The 20522-nt window shown below is 39.7% G+C and overlaps 1 protein-coding gene across 1 annotated transcript in view; it reads right to left on the bottom strand.

Moving 5' to 3' along the window:
- The window catches only part of DNAH8 (dynein axonemal heavy chain 8), a 328140-nt gene that overhangs the window by 300551 nt on the left and 7067 nt on the right, over positions 1–20522 (bottom strand). Inside the window, exons 4-8 of the mRNA XM_082637824.1 lie at positions 15108–15192; positions 9196–9347; positions 8257–8446; positions 7595–7758; positions 640–816 (exon numbers count right to left, since the gene is read on the bottom strand). Of these exons, the coding sequence (XP_082493950.1) occupies positions 640–816; positions 7595–7758; positions 8257–8446; positions 9196–9347; positions 15108–15192 (768 nt within the window). The remainder of the gene's footprint in view (positions 1–639; positions 817–7594; positions 7759–8256; positions 8447–9195; positions 9348–15107; positions 15193–20522) is intronic.

Here is a 20522-nt window from a genome sequence, read left to right as displayed (position 1 = left end):
TAATTTGTCTAAAAACAAGAAAATGATTAAATAAAACCTGATGCATTAACATTATGGAAAACAAAATAGCCTGATCTGATAGGTATAACACTCCAAGATATGCTGTTGGGGGGACCAGGGAGTTAAAGAAAAATAGAGTATGATGCCATGTAATTTTAAAAATTTAGAAACACAAAACAAATATATATATATATATTTTTTTTTTTAAAGGAAGAAACAGGAAAGGACCTGGAAAGAATCAAGCTAAACTGTTAATAAATATGACCTCTAGGAAAGGAGATGGAATAGTGGGGATGAGATGTAAGATAGAGGACATTTTTGCTTTTGACTTTCTATATAGTTCTCTAATTCAATAAGCCTCTATTGATTTACAATTTCAAAAACAATTTAAAAATAAATAGCAATCACCCCATAGTAGTACTGTCAAAATTGGTGTGTGAAATATTGAGAAATAAATTTTCATTTCTGTACTTCCTTTTCCTCTTCTGGAAGTAATGATGGTACATGAGAAAGCCTTACTCAAAGTTTTAACACTTCTAAATACATGATGCAAAGTATACGATGCGAAGAAGCAGTTCAAGAAGGGTAATTTTCCAGTTGGTTGTTCTGAAGTAAACTTTAAAATACAAGGCCTTTTACCTTTAAGAGTTTGGAGTGTGCAACATTAAGCACATTTATAACAGCCTTACAACTTGGCCCTTTAACCTGTTCAATGATATAATTGAATTTGGCTGACATGCGTTTCCAGTGTTCCAATTCAGTGAGAGGACCTGAGTCATCAGCTTCTTTTCTCATCTGCTCACTTTCAATAAGTACCTGCAATCAGAAAAGTTCACAGAGTATAGAAACGTTACTTTCTTCTTTTAGAACCTCATTATTTGCACCTTTTCAAAGAAAGTTAAAAATACAAATAACATTCAACACTGAATAATATTAAGAACTCTTAGCAAACTAAGACTAGAAGAGAATTTCTTTACCATGATAATTAGTACCTGCCAAAAGTCTGCAGCAAACATCATACTTTTTTTTACACGTATAATTTTTTAAACATCTTTATGCGAGTATAATTGCTTTACAATGGTGTGTTAGTTTCTGCTTTATAACAAAGTGAATCAGCTATACATATATATATATCCCCATATCTCCTCCCACTTGTGTCTCCCTCCCACCCTCCCTATCCCACCCCCTAGGTGGTCACAAAGCACCGAGCTGATCTCCCTGTGCTATGTGGCTGCTTCCCACCAGCTATTTTACATTTGGTAGTGTATATATAAGTCCATGCCACTCTCTCACTTCGTCCCAGCTTACCCTTCCCCCTCCCCATGTCCTCAAGTCCATTCTCTATGTCTGCATCTTTATTCCTGTCCTGCCCTAAGGTTCTTCAGAACCTTTTTTTTTTTTAGATTCTACATATATGTGTTAGCAGACGGTATTTGTTTTTCTCTTTCTGACTTACTTCACTCTGTGTCACAGACTCTAGGTCCATCCACCTCACTACAAATAACTCAATTTCATTTCTTTTTATGGCTGAGTAATATTCCATTGTATATATGTACCACATCTTCTTTATCCATTCATCTGTCGATGGACACTTAGGTTGCTTCCATGTCCTGGCTATTGTAAACAGAGCTACAATGAACATTGTGATACATGACTCTTTTTGAAATATGGTTTTCTGAGGGTATATGCCCAGTAGTGGGATTGCTGGGTCATATGGTAGTTCTAGTTTTAGTTTTTTAAGGAACCTCCATACTGTTCTCCATAGTGGCTGTATCAATTTACATTCCCACCAACAGTGCAGGAGGGTTCCCTTTTCTCCACGCTCTCTCCAGCGTTTATTGTTTGTAGATTTTTTGATGATGGCCATTCTGACTGGTGTGAGGTGATACCTCATTGTAGTTTTGATTTGCATTTCTCTAATGACTAGTGATGTTGAGCATCCTTTCATGTGTTTGTTGGCAATCTGTATATCTTCTTGGGAGAAATGTCTATTTAGGTCTTCTGCCCATTTTTGGATTGGGTTTTTTGTTTTTTTGATATTGAGCTGCATGAGCTGCTTTTAAATTTTGGAGATTAATCCTTTGTCAGTTGCTTCATTTGCAAATACTTTCTCCCATTCTGAGGATTGTCTTTTCATCTTGTTTATGGCTTCCTTTGCTGTGCAAAAGCTTTTAAGTTTCATTAGGTCCCATTTGTTTATTTTTGTTTTTCTTTCCATTTCTCTAGGAGATGGGTCAAAAAGGATCTTGCTGTGATTTAAAACATCATACTTAAAGATGAAATTTTAGAAAATACCACTTTAAAACCAAAGACAAGACAATTTTGCCACTATCACCACCCACTTCTATTCAACCTGGTCATGGAGATCATAGAACAAGATAAGGAAAGTCAACAAAAGGTATAAGAATTGGAAATAAAAAAACAATGGCATTATCACGGAGGGAATGGTTGGTCACATTTTAAAAATTCAAGAATATCTAAAGACAAACTTTTACAATTAATAAAAGTGAATAATTCAGTAAGGTTTTGGGCTGTATATATAAATATCAGTAGCATTTCTTTACAAGCCATCTAGCAATCTGAAAATGTAATTTCTAAAATGATAGTGTTTGCTATAACAAATAATAACAATGTAAGATATCTAGAGATTAATAAAAAATGTGCAAGACCTTTGTGGAGAAAAATAGAAAACTTACTTTCAGCACACAAAAGAAGACCTAAATCAGTGGAGAAATATACCACGTTCATGGATGGAAAAATTCAACAATATAAAGATGGAAATTTTCTCTAAATTAATGAAATGAAATTTATTTCATTCAATGAAATTTCCAATCAAAATCTCAACAAGGTTTTCTTTTCATGATACTTAACAAACTAGTCTTAAAATTAATTTGGAAGAACAATCAACCAGAAGTAATCAATGCAATTTTGAAGAAAAATAATGAAAGGGACTTGCCATACCAAATGCTGATTTAGTAAAAAGCAACATAAATTAAAGCAGTACGGTATGAGTGCAAAAAACAAATAAGTAGACAGGTGGGATAGATAAAGGGGTCTAGAAACTTGATAGATATTACAAATTCGCTGGCAAAGAATGGACTACTAAATACACTTCTGAGACAATTGGCTAACCATATGGAAAAAGCCAAAATTAGATTCCTACCTCACATTATACACACACAAAAATAATTCCACATAGATTAAAAACCTAAATATTAAAAACAAAATGGTAAAACATTTAATGAAAATATGGGAGATGGGGGTAAAACTATAAAGAAAAGCATGGAACTGAACATCATAATTGCCAAGAAAATGGTTACCACTAGGGAGAAGAAAAGGGAGTTAAAATTGGAAAGAAAACTGCATGGAGATTGCAAGGTGCTGGTAATGCTCTATTTCTTGTGCAAAAGTTACACAGGTGTTAATTTTACAATAATTTATTGTATTTTTATTCATTTGTTGTTCATTTTGGTATATTTCAGTATTTAAACTAAATAAATAATTTAGGAGAATATCTTCACAACACTGGAGTAGGAAGGTGTTTCCAAAATACAAAAAGCACAAAGCTTCTAGTCACTGGAGGTAGCTAAATTGAGGCTGGATTACCATTTTTTTTTTTTTTTTTTTTTTTTTTTTTTTTTTTTCCGTACGCGGGCCTCTCACTGTTGTGGCCTCTCCCGTTGCGGAGCACAGGCTCCGGATGCGCAGGCTCAGCGGCCATGGCTCACGGGCCCAGCCGCTCCGCGGCATATGGGATCCTCCCAGACCGGGGCACGAACCCGTATCCCCTGCATCGGCAGGCGGACTCTCAACCACTGCGCCACCAGGGAGGCCCTGGATTACCATTTTTAACAAATATATTTACATTAAAATGTAAAACTTCCACATGACTAAAGACACCAATACCAAATGAAAATGCAGGACACAATGGGGACCAACAAAAGGTTAACAGCCGGAAAATATTATTCAAACTTCAACAATTCAGTTAAGATATCATCAGGCAATCTGAAAGAAAACTAGGTAAAGGATATGAACAGGCAATTCAACAAGGAGGAAATCTAAATAGCCATTAAACGTGCACAGCCTCAACAGTGTTCAGGGTAATGCAAAATAAATCAAGATACCATTTCACATCCAACATACTGGCATCCATTAAACATCCAACAGTCCCAAGTGTAACAAAAGATATGAAGATATGGGAACTCCCATTTACTTCTGTAAAAAAATATAAGTTAATATAACCACTATGTGGAGGGCTTTGTAGTGCCCAATAAAAAATCCGTACTACTTCTCTCAGCCATTTCCTGGGAAACTCTTGAACATGTGCAAACGAGACTGGAATAAAGATATTCATTGAAGATGTATTATTATTGTTTGTAACAGGAAAAAAAGTAGAAACAACTGCTTTCTGAGGGAATAGTTCTCTACCTCCTTAAACAGAGGATACTAGACATAATTTGAATGTCTCCTAAATGTCTAGAAATGTACAGAATAAACGGATTCTTTCATAGAGGAATACCAGACAATAGTTAAGTGAATGAATTAAATTTACTTGCACCAACATGGATGAAAGAGAATGTTAAATAAGAAAAAAAAAACTGAAAAAGGATACCATTTATGTAAAGATTTTAAACACAAATATATATTCTGTATTTTCATGTATATATAATATAAAGCTTATAAATATGCAAATACAATAAAAGTATACAACTTTCAGGGGAATGGAGGAGACAATAACATCAGAATGGTGGTAATATACAGGGAGGGAGAGGAAAGGGTTGGAGGATTTAGTGAAAATAAGAGATCTGAAGCAAAAATAGCAAACGGTTAGTATCTGTTTAATCTCAGTGGCACTTACAAGGGTGTTTCTTATTTTCTGTACCTTTTTTTTTTTTTTTCTTTGCGGTACGCGGGCCTCTCACTGTTGTGGCCTCTCCCATTGCGGAGCACAGGCTCCGGACACGCAGGCTCAGCAGCCATGGCTCACGGGCCCAGCTGCTCCGCGGCATGTGGGATCCTCCCAGACCGGGGCACGAACCCATGTCCTCTGCATCGGCAAGTGGACTCTCAACCACTGCGTCACCAGGGAAGCCCTTTCTGTACTTTTATGCTTATAACTTTTCATAACTACAATCGTGATGGAATTAAGAATACAAACGAGGCAAAATACACAGTTGATTTTTCAAACCTATGAAGCTTCTCTCTTTAATCCATGAAATGCTTTTAATTTTAACCATGGTTTATGGAACTCTCTCCTAATCTTATTGTAAGTTTCTCCACCTCCTTAAATAGAGGATACTAGACATAATTTAAACTTTTCTTAGTGGCTGAAAGTCTATATAATTTGAATCACTGAATTAAAGAATGAAAATGGACCTTAAAATCAACTAAATCAAGCAACACTTTTGATGTTTAATTCCTACTACAACATTATTCATAGATGATAATCCAACTTCAAATCAGATACTTTCAGGGATACAACACATTCCATTTTCGGGGGGGGGAATTCTGTGAGTAAGTGATCCTAATAAAATCTCCCTCCTTATAACCATCACACTCCACTCTTAATTCTTCCTGTTAGAGCCATTACAGTACAAGTTTAAGTCCACATGAAATACCATCAAATATTTGAAGACATCACATCACTCCTATGTCCCCTTCTTTTCCCAGGTCAAACATGTCCATGTACTTTCTTTGAATGACATTGTTCATATCCTTGGCCAAGTTTTCTCTGAAATGCCCATTTCTTAATGATTTATAGACATTCTTTACATATTATGGATACTAACTCTGTTACATATGCTGATAATATTTTCTCCCACAGGTCAATTATCTTCTAATGTTGCTTACAGTGATTTCTGCCATATGGATCTTACTTTAATTTTTTTATATAGTCACATATGTCAGGTTTTTCTTTCATGGCTTCTGGGTTTTGTATCTTAATAAGATATTAATATAGTTCTACATTATGTTCTGATTCAAGTATATTTTTTGTTCTATTTTTCACATTACTTTTTTAAGGCTGGATTTGTTCACTCAACATGTTTTTGAGATTCATCCATGTTGTTGCATGTACCTCTTTTTTAGTTTTAGCTTTCATATTTATGTCTATGATCCATCTTGAATTAATTTTTGTGTATGACAAGAGGTCAAGGTTTATTTTAGATGTAATTTTTTTTTAAAGAAGTCTCCCATTTCTTGCACTGATTCTGCTTAACTGGAGACCATTTGCTACAACTGCTCAACATGATTTTCCTTTTTTTGGGGGGGGGGCTGCGTGGCTCACAGGATTGTGGGATCTTAGTTCTTAGTTCCCCAACCAAGGATTGAACCTGTGCCCTCAGGAGTGAAAGCACAGAGTCCTAATCACTGGACCACCAGGGAATTCCCCCCAACTTTTCTTACTTCAAGTTGCCTAATCTCCTTATGTTAAGCTACTTCTTTTGCTTGCTCATTTTTATAAAAGAAGATCTATTTTGATTGATCATGATAATTGGAGGAGATCTCCTCAGCCACTGTGTAGGACACAGCGTGAATTCCACAATGGCTTACAACTCCCTCTTCCTATGCCTACTGGCATAGTAGGCAGCTGCAGGAGTCCTTGGTGGACAATTACTTCGAGTACCTAGTGACACCTGGGAGCAAATTTTGTGGTCAGCACTCCAGGCCTTGATGGAGTTTCCAAAGTCCTCCAATTTTTCCACTCCAACTACACCTCCCTCCTTCCAACAGTTATAAGAGAGTTAAAATCGGAAATGCTTTTCTCTAACTCTTGCTTGCTCAAGATTTTTCTCCCCTAGTCTTCATTCAACTGAAGATTTTCTTCTCCAGTTTCACTGTCCTGCGCTCATGAACTAGAGATCTGTAAGTTGGCTTCTAGAGTCCTCTTTCTGTTTAGAGCAAGTACCTAATATTTGGTTGTGGGCAACGTTTGTAGTGTAAGTTGGCACCTCCCAGAATGTTGACATATACCTCATTCCTATCACTGCTTTTCTTACTGCCAGAGAAAATGCATGTGGCCAGAGAGCTGCAGACTTGCCACTGCAGTACTGATAGGAATGAGCCTAGTTTGAACCTCTCTGTCAACACAGACAATTCCATTGATCAACCAAGAGGTATTTATTAAGTGTCTAGCATTGTGGCTATAGTCACTTCACTGTGTACTTTTCCTCTCTCTCTAATGAAGAGCGTAAACAATACATAAGATATTGGAGATAAATGCTGGCTATTTCTGTTTTTTCATTATTCCATTCTCAAGCCATAATGTTATGGTTTCCTCCTTAAAGTGGGAAATATCTTAAAGTTGATATTAAGTGGTCCAAAGAGAACAATGATTTTGCACTAGAATTGAAAATAGGCTGAGCTTCACAGTAGAATCTGGAAGGCTCCTCTTCCCTTTACTTTTAGGGACAAAATGCAGTGACTAGGACACAGATAAGAACTATAACTCATATCTGGTGAAATCACTCAGGTCAGCTCACCTGTTAAATCTGTCAGGCTCCTCTTCCCTTTACTTTTAGGGACAAAATGCAGTGACTAGGACACAGATAAGAACTAAAACTCATATCTGGTGAAATCACTCAGGTCAGCTCACCTGTTCAATCTGTCTGTACCATATCATCAGCACGTCCTCTAGCTGACGAACAGTTTCTGAATTTCTAGCTGCGAGTGTCACTTCTTCAAAGGTATGCAGTTTGGAAAAATCAACATTGTCTATCTTCTTTAACTTAACTGTTCCCTCAATACTTATTCTAGCACCTAAAAGGGAAAAAGTAATATTGACAGGAGGTGTTTAATGTCAATGTGTTAAATGCCAATGTGTGATTTCAACCTTTAATTACTAAAATGTTAGAGATCTAACACTTTATAGAAATATAATTCCAGTTGATCATTAGATTGTGACTATGATTTATTAATAAAATTGCATATTTTAACAATATGAAATAATATAATTTATATTTTAAAAAGAGTTCATAATAACGTATATATTTTTAAATATGGTAAAAGTTTTCTCAAATAATATAGGAAGAGAATCCTCCTTCTACAATGGGAGCTATAAAAGAAAATGTATCTTATGCCTTCAGAGATCCGTGGAAAGAAAAGTTCTAATGATTTGATATCTTATCTCTAGGTCTCATAATTACTTTAACATCTTCTTTTAAGATGGAAATGTTTTCTCTAATGCTTATTTTTAATAACATATCTTATAATCTGTTCATTTGTAGTAACTGATTAAACATTAAATATTATACTTACCATCTAAAAATGAAAGGAATCTGTTGATGGTTTCAGTGAAAATGTGTTTTTCAGATTCTCCTTGCTGGGACTGATTTAAAGCACCCCAATTATTTGTCGCAAGAATAGCTGGTAGAAATATATTTGCCAGCATATTCCTAATCCCATCTAGGAGTCCTTCTGATACGTCCAGAAAAGTAAATAGCACTTCCTAAAAGGGTAGTGTTCAAATGTTATTTTACATGCTGATCCCATTAAAGAACTGAAAATCATAACCTATTTTACATTACAATAAGTATAGACAATATATCTTATAAACTATTAGGAAAACTTAAGTGGTGAATATTTTTAAGGTTCTAAAATCAACAAACTTATATTCTGCCTGCACTTAACCATTCACATACTTGCTCATCAAGTAAACACTTTCCCTGGTGCTTTAATTTCTGCATAGGGAAGGAGATATGGCCTGGGGTCCATACAATGTGAGGGAAATGAAACTGAGCCTCCTAAATAAAGAAAGTTCTAGGTGGACAGTTGCCCTGTCCATGAAAAGGGGATGAGAAAAACTCTGTCAGTTGAGGTAAAAAGCAATGAAACTAGCCCTCTGCCCAGAAATTTGGATGGAAAAAACATTGGTCAAAGGGTACAAACTTCCAGTTATAAGATGAATAAGTTCTGGGAACCTAATGTACAGCATGGTGACTGTAGTTAACGATACTGTATTGTATACTTAAAAGTTGCTAAGGGAGTAGATCTTAAATGCCATTACCAAAAAAGAAGAAAAAAAGGTAATTATGTGAGGCAATGGAGGTGTTGGCTAATGCTATGGTGGTAATCATTTCACAATGTGTTAAATCAATTCTTTGTATACCTTAAACTTACATAATGTTATATGTCAATTATATCTCAATAAAGCTGGCAAAAATGCTTAACCATATATTTGAAAAAATGTAAACATACTTCATGAATATTTTTAGTATTTATAGGGACATCATTGCGACAGCGAACAAAAACTACACACACTCCTTTTAGTTTCTCTGGGGCTGCGTTGTCTATATACAATCTCATCATTTTTGCCCCTTTGGTTGCTCCAGCAATAGTTCGACCACATTCTGAAAACAAAAGTCAAGAACTTAGCATACGATCACATGACTGATCAAATGTGATAAATTACTGTGGATCTTATACCCTTGTTCCTTGCTTTACTTTAAGAAGTTTTCAATATAATTATGGAATAAAATTTTTTGTCGATGAAAAGATGTAATTGCAAATCTTAAATTGCAGCCTCCTTGGGTGCCTTTCACTGAGTTCTGCACTTTGCTCCTTTTGGCCTGGCCTCAGGCAGGACTTTCATGCAAACCCTTCTCTTATCCCATTCTCAACCCTTTGCCTCCTTAATCCTTGCTAATCTTTCGTATCTCAGCCAAAATGCCACCTCTCAGGTAAACTTTCACTGACTCCCCCAAGAAGATCCTGTCCCCCACTAAATAATCTCATAGCACCCGACTTATATTAAATCCTTCCTTGAACTAATTTCAATGAAAATGTATCATTAGAAATCTTTCTTCGATGTTTAAAAACTATTTAAAATACGAGAATTCTGTTAGATAGCTAGTTGCAATATTTTTTTCTTTCTTTTTTAAAAAAAATTTTTGGCTGCGTTGGGTCTTAGTTGCAGCACACAGGATCTTCGTTGAGGCACGTGGGATCTTTTCTTTGTGGTGTGTGGGCTTCTCTCTAGTTGTGGACTGCGGGTTTTCTCTCTCTAGTTGTGGCATGTGGGCTCCAGAGCATGTGAGCTCTGTAGTTTGCAGCACGCGGGCTCTCTCATTGAGGCGTGTGAGCTCAGTAGTTGTGGCATGCGGGCTTAGTTGTGGGATCTTAGTTCCCCGACCAGGGATCGAACCCGCATCCCCTGCATCGGAAGGTGGGCTCTTTACCACTGGTACCACCAGGGAAGTCCCTGGTTGCAATATTAATAAGCAAAAAATCAACAGTCTTCCTGTTCACAACCATAACCAATTTGAAATATGATCTAAGAAAATTTTACATCCCTATCACAAAACCATAAGCATCTTTTGTCTGCCCAGCCTTCCTTCCTTTGGGTTTGGGGAATTTCTCCCATCCTGGGATTCTGGAGGACACCAGTCTCAGAGCCCTGCAGGGGTACACATGTGAAAACTATACTAATTAGACTCTCTGCAAGACTGTAAATCTTGAATGCAGAGACACAAAGATAAAAGGGTATCTGAGCAAGGTCAATCTACTGATGAACCCAAAGAAACTGCCCTGAAATCCATGGAAATGCTCTATTCCTATTTTTCCCAAGGCCTGATTGTTCAGCTAGTTCTAAATTTTGTGAACTACCCAAATGTTTTAATTTTTTTGCTTACCTAAGCTGGAGTCTGCATCTTGCTTGCAGCCAAAGAACCCTGAGACATGGTATGCAGCAATGTAGAGCTCAAATGCTCATTCATGGAGGTTGGCAGAATTACCTTTACCCTTAATATTCTCCCTTTTTTCCTTGATAAGTGAACCTGAATTTGTCCCATTTAGCAATCTGTACATTCTCAGGGAGACAACTGCTTTCTCAGCATCCCTAGCCCCTAGGGTAGTCATGTGACATAAGAAGCTTGGGCTTTCCTGATAAAGGGGAGAGGTGTGACTAGTAGGCACCTTTCCTACATGATGAAAACCTGTACATAATGTCTAGACTTCATCTTGCAACCATGTGGAACAAATATGAACACAAAACAATGTGTTAAGAACGGCAGAATAGGGGACTTGCCTTGTGGCGCAGTGGTTAAGAATCCACCTGCCAATGCAAGGGACACCGGTTCGATCCCTGGTCTGGGAAGATCCCACATGCCGTGGAGCAAATAAGCCATGTGACACATATACTGAGCCTGCGCTCTAGAGTCGGTGCTCTAAAGCAAGAGAAGCCACCGCAATGAGAAGCCCGTGCACCACAACGAAAAGTAGCTCCTGCTCGCGGCAACTAGAGAAAAGCCCGCACGCAGCAACGAAGACCCAATGCAGCCAAATAAATTAATTAATTAAATTAAAAAAAAAAAAGAATGGCAGAACAGAAATAAAATAAGAATCTGGGTTTCTGATGGCGTTACTGAGCACTTGAACCACTGCTAGCCACTGCCTGCCCAGTTATGAGAGAAAAATAGACTCCCTATTTGTTTAAGCTACTATTAGGATTTCCATTACTCACAGCTGAATATATTCCTGGCTTCTAAAAATCCAAATGCAGCTACACTATAGAATACTATACAGCATCTTTTAAATTAGTTAAATCTATATTTAATAACATAAAAAATGTCTAGGTTATACTGTCAAGTCCAAAAAGTAAGTCAAGAATAAAACGTATTATATGATCATATTTTTAAAATGATAATAAGTGTCTACATATTAGCACATGCATATAAGAAAGACATGTAGAGGAATACTTACCAAGCTGATAAATGTATTATTTTTGGAAATAGCAAAAATAATAATTAAAAGTATGTTTACCCTTTCTTCTGGCAGTTCTCCTGAGAATTCTCCCTAAAAAGTCTTCCTAATCCACATAGAATTAGCTTCAATGATATTCATTGAGGCATTGTTTAAAGGAGAAGAAAGTTGTGAACAACCTAAATTCTAATAATAAGTTTTGAACCCAATAGTTGAATCAGCCTAATGAAGTACAATGCAACTGTTTAAAATTTAATTGTGGAAATGTATCAGTGGCATGGAGAAGACAATATTATCAAATTTTTAAAAGCTACCATAGAATAATATATAGAGTTGGATCCCATTTTTATAAAGCATTTATAAATTGTTTTTTTTAGTTCAATTAAATTGAAAAAAAAAAAAGGAAGCATATCTTGGGTGACATGGTCCCCAAACAGGAAATGCAATGTTTTTGAAAATAATTAAGAGAAGGCTGAACTAACTCTCATGGCTACTGAGTTCCTTTTTCTTTCTGAGACTGGACTATAATCTTGGATGACAAGACTTTTTTAGGGAGTGAGGCAAAATTTACATGGCACTTGCCCTGAGCCCAGCATACACCACGGTCCTCCCAATCCCATGAGGTGAGTTCCATTACTGTTCCCATTTTACAGATGAGAAAACCAAGGCCTGGAGAGGTGAAATAACTTTCCCAGTGTGACCCAGCGAGTAAAGAGTGGAGCTTGTCTTCACCACCTCACTTCTGACCCTCTCCAGAACCGAGCTTTAAACCAGTGTGTCAAACAGTGTCTATATGTGATCCCCTCCTCCCTGCAGGCCCAGGGGTCTGCACATCGTCAGTGGAGGGTGTGATAAGCTCTGCATTTTAAGAAAACAACATCTGGTCTGGGATACTCTCACCCATATACCAGGATACACAGGATAACCTGTCTAGAAGAAATGGAAAGTTTCACACTGTTGACACTGACTTGAAATCCACCCTGAGCTCCAAAGTTTGGACCAAGGCTATTTAGAAAGATAATTGTTAGGGCAGAGGGGTCTTAGAATAGAGCAGGGCACTGAGTATGGGGAAAGTGGCTTCCTTCTCAGTCCTACCTTGGCCCCTTACACTTTCATCCAGTACCTGCCTACTCCCCATCAAGCTTTGCCTCCTCGGGACCCACAGGGCTGGTGGTCTGAGTGAACAAGGTGTAGGCATAGGCGCTGTCTGGAGGAACAAGTCATTGGGGTGCTGAAGTTTGCAGTGACCAGCACAATCCCAGGAGGGGCAGCAGTTTGTAGTTACTTGGTCACTCTTCCAGCTGAAGAATGCACGTCCCCCTTCTCATCTGTCTTGTACTTTCATAAATTTTGACAAAGGACGACCCAAAGCACCAGAGTGGGTACAAGGTCAGTAAACCACAAAGCCTTCCCAGCCTCCAGCACATTCGGAATAAGTGAGATGCTACTTGTGAGCCATAAAAGAGGTGATTACTTTCCTGGTTAAAGGCAGCAAGAATGCCGTAGGCTGTGGAAAGGTGGAGGCACAAAGAGCCCATCTCAAACTTACCTTGTCATCCAGAAGCATCTTGGAGAGCTCTGTCTGTCTGGTGTTGTAATCTTGGCACAAAAGGAATATTCTCACTAGCTCTACATTCTTGTTTTGGCCCAATAAGTTTGAAAATGATACTTTTTTTTTCAGCTGAAAGCTTGAGAGTTTCATTATTATTATTTATACTATACTCTTCCAAAGAAGGTTTGAGGCAATATACAATAACAATAAATGCTATGGACTGAATGTGTCCCCCCAAATATATATATGTATAGCAGTATATATATATACTGCAAAATAGGATCCAACTCTACATATTATATATGCAACTCTGGATGTCAAGGAGTCAATGAACCATGAATATGTCTTAGACTTGCAGCAATACTTATAATTTGGGTCATTACAAACATCTAAATTAGTGATCAGAAGATAAAACTAGCAGAAGGTAAAACTATATACATAGTGGTATATATACTGTGTATATATATGTACATACCTCATACATACTGTACATATACATATCAAAATACATAGAGGGAAATACACACACACACACACACATATATACAAAAGAAGTTACAGAAGGATACTCCTCAAGGAGTTAACTTGATTATTCCAAGTGAGTGGGAATGTGGGTGGTAGTTTTAATTTTTCTTCTAATTGTAGATATTTTCTCACCTTTCTATATTTTCAGCTATTGTTTTAATTTGTAATGAATTATGAAAATTTGGACCTTACAATAATGTCCCAGCATAAGAATGGTGAGAGACAGAAGATCAATAGAGCAGACATAGTCACTAATCATGAGTCTACATATTTCATTGGTGAAGAAAGACATATATATTGAACAATTAGATGAAAACAGAAGAACACGATCAAGTGGTGTATTTTTGCAATGCAAACTTTAGAAGAGACAGGCGTTTGGAGGATAGTGATGGATGTGGTTTGGAACACTCTGGTAAGGCTCTGAAGTAAAGAGAATGCCTGAGGCGATACGGAGGAGGGGTAGGATTTGGCTGGGTGGAGACACTTAGGAGGGTGGAGAAAAGGGCACGGAAATGACTGGTGTGGACAGACAACCATGAAGACTGGCTTAGAGAGAGCAGCAAGTTCATGTCTGGCAGAATAGGAGATCAGACTAAACAAGTACTCTGTGTCCAGATTATGACAGGCCTTAGTGGAATAAATGAAGAGTTTGGACTCAATCCAACAGCAAGACAATGAAAGATTTACTTGGCAGGAATAAGCAGTATGGATTTCAGAGAGGAAATCTGGTAACAGAGATACTGGTTTTCAATTTGGAATACTGGGGCAGGCATGAGATAGGAGCCTAGCTTAAAGGCAGCAGAGGAGGAAAGCAAGAAAGAACCAACAGAGGGGACACGGTAAAATCCACAAGATTTATAAGATAAGTAGTCTAAAACCAAAGGATGATCCGTGTACCTAGTTATTAAGACAAAAGTTTAATGACGTGGTAAAGTATCAATTCTTTTTGGAATAACGTGAAAAGTAGGGAAAGCCAGATATTCCACTACCAGCTGCAGCAAACACAAGATGCTGACCCAGCACCACAGGGAGTGACTGCTGTGCTTTCGGGTGGTTCCATGACTATTTCTAGTCATCTGACGACACGTGTACAAAATGGCTCTATCTGTTTCAAGGAAAAGGCAATTAAATTCTAGTGAAAATGTGTATTCCCAGGAGAGGTCAATGACTTCTATAAGGATGCTTTCTTCTTCAATCATTATAGCAATCTTGTAAGCTCCTGGTAAATTTTCTTTATAAATATAGGATTGTTTACATATAAGAGAAAAGATATGCTGCACTTTAACATTCATTCATGAATAGCTGGCACGTTACCCTTGCAAAACATCCTTACCAAGACCAGGTACATCTCCTTCCTGGTACAAAAACTTCAATGTCTTACAACCATCTTTCTTAAAGAAAAGAGTAAATGCTTCCAGCTGTTAAACAAAAGAGAAAATGATAATCAATAAAATTACTAAGAAACTATAATAAAATGAACCAAGCCCTGTGCTAGGCATTTTATATACCTTAGTCCTCATAGTTTTGTAAATAAAGAAAATGAGGCTAAAAGAGTTTATTCAAGGTACACAGAAGCAGGTACATCAGAGGCAGGATTAGAATCCGAACTAATTTAACTCCAAAATTATCATGGAATATAGGGTGAATTCTATTTCCAAACCTACATTACTTATCTACATATATAAGTGAGCCTCCACTTACCTAACCCTGCCTCACAGCATCTTATAGGGGTAAATAGGTGAGTCCAACTGGAGGTAAACATAAAGAATTATTGTTAAGAGAAACTACTCTTTTTTTTTTTTGGCTGCACTGAGTGGCTTGCAGGATCTTAGTTCCCTGACCAGGGATTGAACCTGCGCCCTTGGCAGTGAAAGCACGGAGTCCTAACCACTGGACCGCCAGGGAATTCCCAAGAGAAACTATTCTTAAAAGTTGATTTGTGGAACAGTAAAATTTGCCTTATTAACTGTTTTGTTTGACCAATTATTTGAGTAATTATATTTTCAGCAATTATAATTTGACCTATATTGTAGCCAAACTAATATAAAAACAAATTAATATAATGTCTTCCATATTTATGAGCATGAATTTAATTACTTATGAGTCAGTATAATTATCTTAGTAAGTAGATATCTAGGTCACATAAACAAAAACTCTCACACATCATTAGGGAAACACAAGTTTACTGACCCCCCTTCACCTAGTCCCACTGATTTCATACATAAGTGTCTGTCTTGGGCAGTGGGTTTCTCTTCACTTACTGACCAATTCCTGTAGGAAGTATCTCAGGTCTGGCAAAGCCTCGCACCCTTGGACAATGGTTCTCAAACATTTGTGTGCATCAGAGAAGCAACTAGGGGACGTCTTAAAAATACAGAATGGGGCTTCCCTGGTGGCGCAGTGGTTGAGAGTCTGCCTGCCAATGCAGGGGACACGGGTTCGTGCCCCGGTCCGGGAGGATCCCACATGCCGCGGAGCGGCTGGGCCCGTGAGCCACGGCTGCTGAGCCTGCGTGTCCGGAGCCTGTGCTCCGAGGTGGGAGAGGCCACGGCAGTGAGAGGCCCGCGTACCACACACACACACACAAAAAATACAGAATGCTGGGCCCAAGGATTTGCATTTCTAAAAAGTTCCAGGTGATGCTGCTGCTTGTCCTGGGACCATTTGGGAGCCACCACCCTGGGAGATGAAATGGAGCCACGGAGATGCGCAAAATTCTAGCCCTTCATTTTCTACTCTTCCATTTCACACGTAAACTTGGCTCTCTTGCATAATTACCACCTAAAAGATACAGAAGCTGTCAGCATAGCTATTCTTGCCCAGTTCCACACTTTCATGCTGTATGTGACTTCTATGACCCATCAGCTTTGAATGCATCCAAACTCTCAAAAGTAGACCACCTGACTGTGGTAAAAAAAAAAAAACCTCAATATCAAATGTAATGAATTCTTGGCTTTTAGACATGTTGTACTCCTGAGGCCAGCAGAGTGAAAACCGTCGTGGGCCAAAATCATGACTGCAGTTAAAAATTCACTTATAATACGTAATATTTTACAAATACTTCATCTGAGTTTCACCACAACCTTGCACTAGGTAAGGTGGCATTATTATGCCCCTCTTGCAGAAAAGAAAATTAAAGCTAAAAAGAATTTGAGGGGACTTCCCTGGTGGCGCAGTGGTTAAGAATCCACCTGCCAATTCAGGGGACACGGGTTCGAGCCCTGGTCCAGGAAGACCACACATGCCGTGGAGCAACTAAACCCGTGCGCCACAACTACTGAGCCTGTGCTCTAGAGCCCACGAGCCACAACCACTGAGCCCACGTGCCACAACGACTGAAGCCCGCGTGCCTAGAGCCTGTGTTCCGCAAGAAGAGAAGCCACCGCAATGAGAAGCCCGCGCACCACAACGAAGAGTAACCCCCACTTGCCGCAACTAGAGAAAGCCCACACAGCAGTGAAGACCCAACGCAGCCATAAATAAATAAATAAATAAATAAATAAAAAGAATTTGAGGACTTCCCTGGTGGTCCAGTGATTAAGACTCTGCACTTCGGGCTTCCTTGGTGGCGCAGTGGTTGAGAGTCCGCCTGCCGATGCAGGGGACATGGGTTCGTGCCCCGGTCCGGGAAGATCCCACATGCCGCGGAGCGGCTGGGCCCGTGAGCCATGGCCGCTGAGCCTGCGTGTTCGGAGCCTGTGCTCCGCAACGGGAGAGGCCACAACAGTGAGAGGCCTGCGTACACCCCCCCAAAAAAAAAAAAAAAAGAAAAAAAAAAAAAGACTCTGCACTTCCATTGCAGGGGGCACAGGTTCGATCCCTGGTCAGGGAACTAAGATCCCACGTGCTATGCGGCCCAGCCAAAAAATAATAATAATAATAATAAATTAAAAATAAATAAAAATTAAGAAAATTTGAGTGAAGGACCCAAAGACACATACCCACAAGTGCAGAACCTGGAACTCCAGATCTGCTCTCTTACCACAGAACTGTGCTGCTGCTGTCTTAACTTTGGAGAACACTATCATGTAAGCCAGGAAAGTAATGTCTGTGACTATTATGAGCAGTGCTGAATGAAAGTAGCAGGAACACAAGAAGTAGCAAAAGCTTGAACGCCAATGCAGCAGAAACCTCTGTATTGGTTAGGGTCCTGGCAAGCAAAGGAGTCATAACAAAGAGGTTCTGAAGAAACCTTATAATAAAAAGGCTACTTCTAGAGGCCAGAGCAGGGTAAGGGAAGCTGTGGCACTAGCAGCAACACAGGACTAGCAACAGAGGAAAGCCAGTACCACCTCAAGGCCTGGAAGGGAGGGCGTTGGGGGGAAGGGGGTAGCGGGAAGCAGGCTGAGAGCTGGGGCTGGGGGAAAGGGACAGCTCGGGAGGACCCTGGCAGAAACGTGGCCAAGTGGGGAGGGATCAGGCTTCTTTCTCTTCTGCCCTCCAAGCTCCTGCTGGTGGCTCCCAGAAGCTGAGCCACGTGGAAACCAGAGGATGAGGGAGCCCCTATGGTAGATTCCAGAGAGGTCAGCCTTCCAGGCCACAGAGCAGGGTGGAGCACAGTCGGGAATGGATCTGAAGGCAAACAAAATAACCACTACATCTTCTGTTGTCTACCCTTTTTTTTTTTTTGCGGTACGCGGGCCTCTCACTGTTGTGGCCTCTCCCATTGCGGAGCACAGGCTCCAGACGCGCAGGCTCAGCGGCCATGGCTCACAGGCCCAGCCGCTCTGCGGCATGTGGGATCCTCCCGGACCGGGGCACGAACCCGCATCCCCTGCATTGGCAGATGGACTCTCAACCACTGCGCCACCAGAGAAGCCCTGTTGTCTACCCTTTTGCAGAGCCTTTAATGAACTGTTTTCACTCTGGATTGTGCAATAGGCCTCACGTAAAAGAAAAACTTTTCCATACACCCAGTTACCTAAACAACCACAACAAAACATACCACCCCTTGCTCCAACTTCTTACCCATCCACTAATCGTGATGCCAATTTACTACATGTTCTTGCTTTGTCCATGTAATCAAATGAGCACTCTAATCTCTCCCAGATTTTGACATTGGTTTCCATCCTAGATGTACTTACTATCTTCCCTCCACTGTGGCTTTGCAATTCACCAGCAACTCTTAAGGAAACACCTTTCCTGGCTTGACTCTTCCCTTAATCCTAGATTTCCCATTCCTTGCAGCCTAAGCAGTGTCTGGCCTGGTCCATGATAGCCTTAAAGGAAGAAGCTAACCACAAAGACCCAAAGTCCAAGACACACCCCAGGAATGACAAATGGAAGGGTTTGCAGGCATTGGGCACTCCCACTTCCTGGTCAGCATGCTAGCCAGTGAGAGAGACTTCCTCCAAGTAGCGAATGCCAGCCCAGAAAACCAGGTGGCAGATACTTAAGGGTGATAATACCACCTCTGTAGATACTCATCTCCCCAACTTAGTCCTAGCAGCAGTCTTCCTCTGAAGGCACTGCTCAGTCCCCACGTCTATGCCTAAATCTTTTGCAGAGCTAGTGGGATTCCAATTGTGAAGTTAGCCAAACATGTGGCCTTGAAATTTTCAGGTGCAACAACGTTGATTACCTATATGGTTTCTTCCCTAACCAAGCACAGGAATGGTCCTTGGGATAGGCCTGAAGCCTGGGCCTACTGAGAATCACATTTTTTAGAAATTGGTCTTCCATTCATCTCTTGGTCATCTGCTCAGTGATGTGTGCAAGGTTGTTTTGCATCACTTTCTTCTACCTAGAGAATAGGCAGACACATAACCAGAGTCACCAGAGGAGCCAAAATAGTAGAGAAGAGAGGCCAGGAGAGATGAAAACAAATGAAAATACAAACAAACAAAAACAACTTGAGAGTGGCAAAGAGAATCCTGTTGCCACTGGGTGGTATCATCCATAGCCAGGACAGGTTACAGAACTTGTGAGGCCCAGTAAAAAATGAAAATTCAGAACCACTTGTTTAGAAATTATTAATAATTTTAAGATGGCAACAGGAGATCATTTATCCAAGGGCAGGGCCCTTCAGCACAAGGGCCTACTCAACTAATAGCCCGCATGCTCGTGAAGCCTTCCTTAGCCACACGCACATTCCCACAGGGAACTTTGGTGACCTGGGAAACCATCCTACTTCCAGTTGCTTGCTGTGGCACCTCTTGTTTTATGTACACATCTCCAAGTTTGTCCATCCTTTGCCATTAAAATAGCTCAGAGCTATTGATCTCTCTGCATCAATCACATGCCCATGTCACTGTAACACACTAAGGGAACAAGAAAATGATCAATCCCATTCAACTGTCAGGGGCCTGCCAGTTCTAAAGCTTTATAAGGGTCCTGGAAGAAATGAAGGGCAGACAACTTCCAGAACTTGGTAACATACTGCATCAAGCAAGGGAGAGGCTCTTTTAGGAAACATTCCACAGACTCTTCGCTCCTAGAGCAAGCTAAAGAGTTTTGCCCAAGCTCACTGGGCAAGAACAGGGAGCATGGACCCTGATAATGGCAACCTCACCACAATGCTGCCCCCAATGCAACTCTCTCACCCTTGCATTCAGTGGGACAATCGGCTCACCACCAGCATGTACCTGCTCACTGGTCTTGTAGAAGCTCCAGCCCAGGTCACTCCTAGACTTGATAAAAAGCTCAAGCAGCTAAGAGTAATTTTGTTGAAAATTTAGAACCTGAGCTATAAGGAAGCTATGACAGTGCTTCCGGGAGCTGCTATGGAAGTCACAGTTTATCATATATT

Source organism: Mesoplodon mirus, assembly GCF_964341445.2.
Source record: "Mesoplodon mirus genome assembly, chromosome: 12".
Taxonomy (NCBI): Eukaryota; Metazoa; Chordata; class Mammalia; order Artiodactyla; family Ziphiidae; genus Mesoplodon; species Mesoplodon mirus.
The sequence above is the reverse complement of the archived record's forward strand: the minus strand, read 5'-3'. Positions and strand labels throughout refer to the sequence as shown.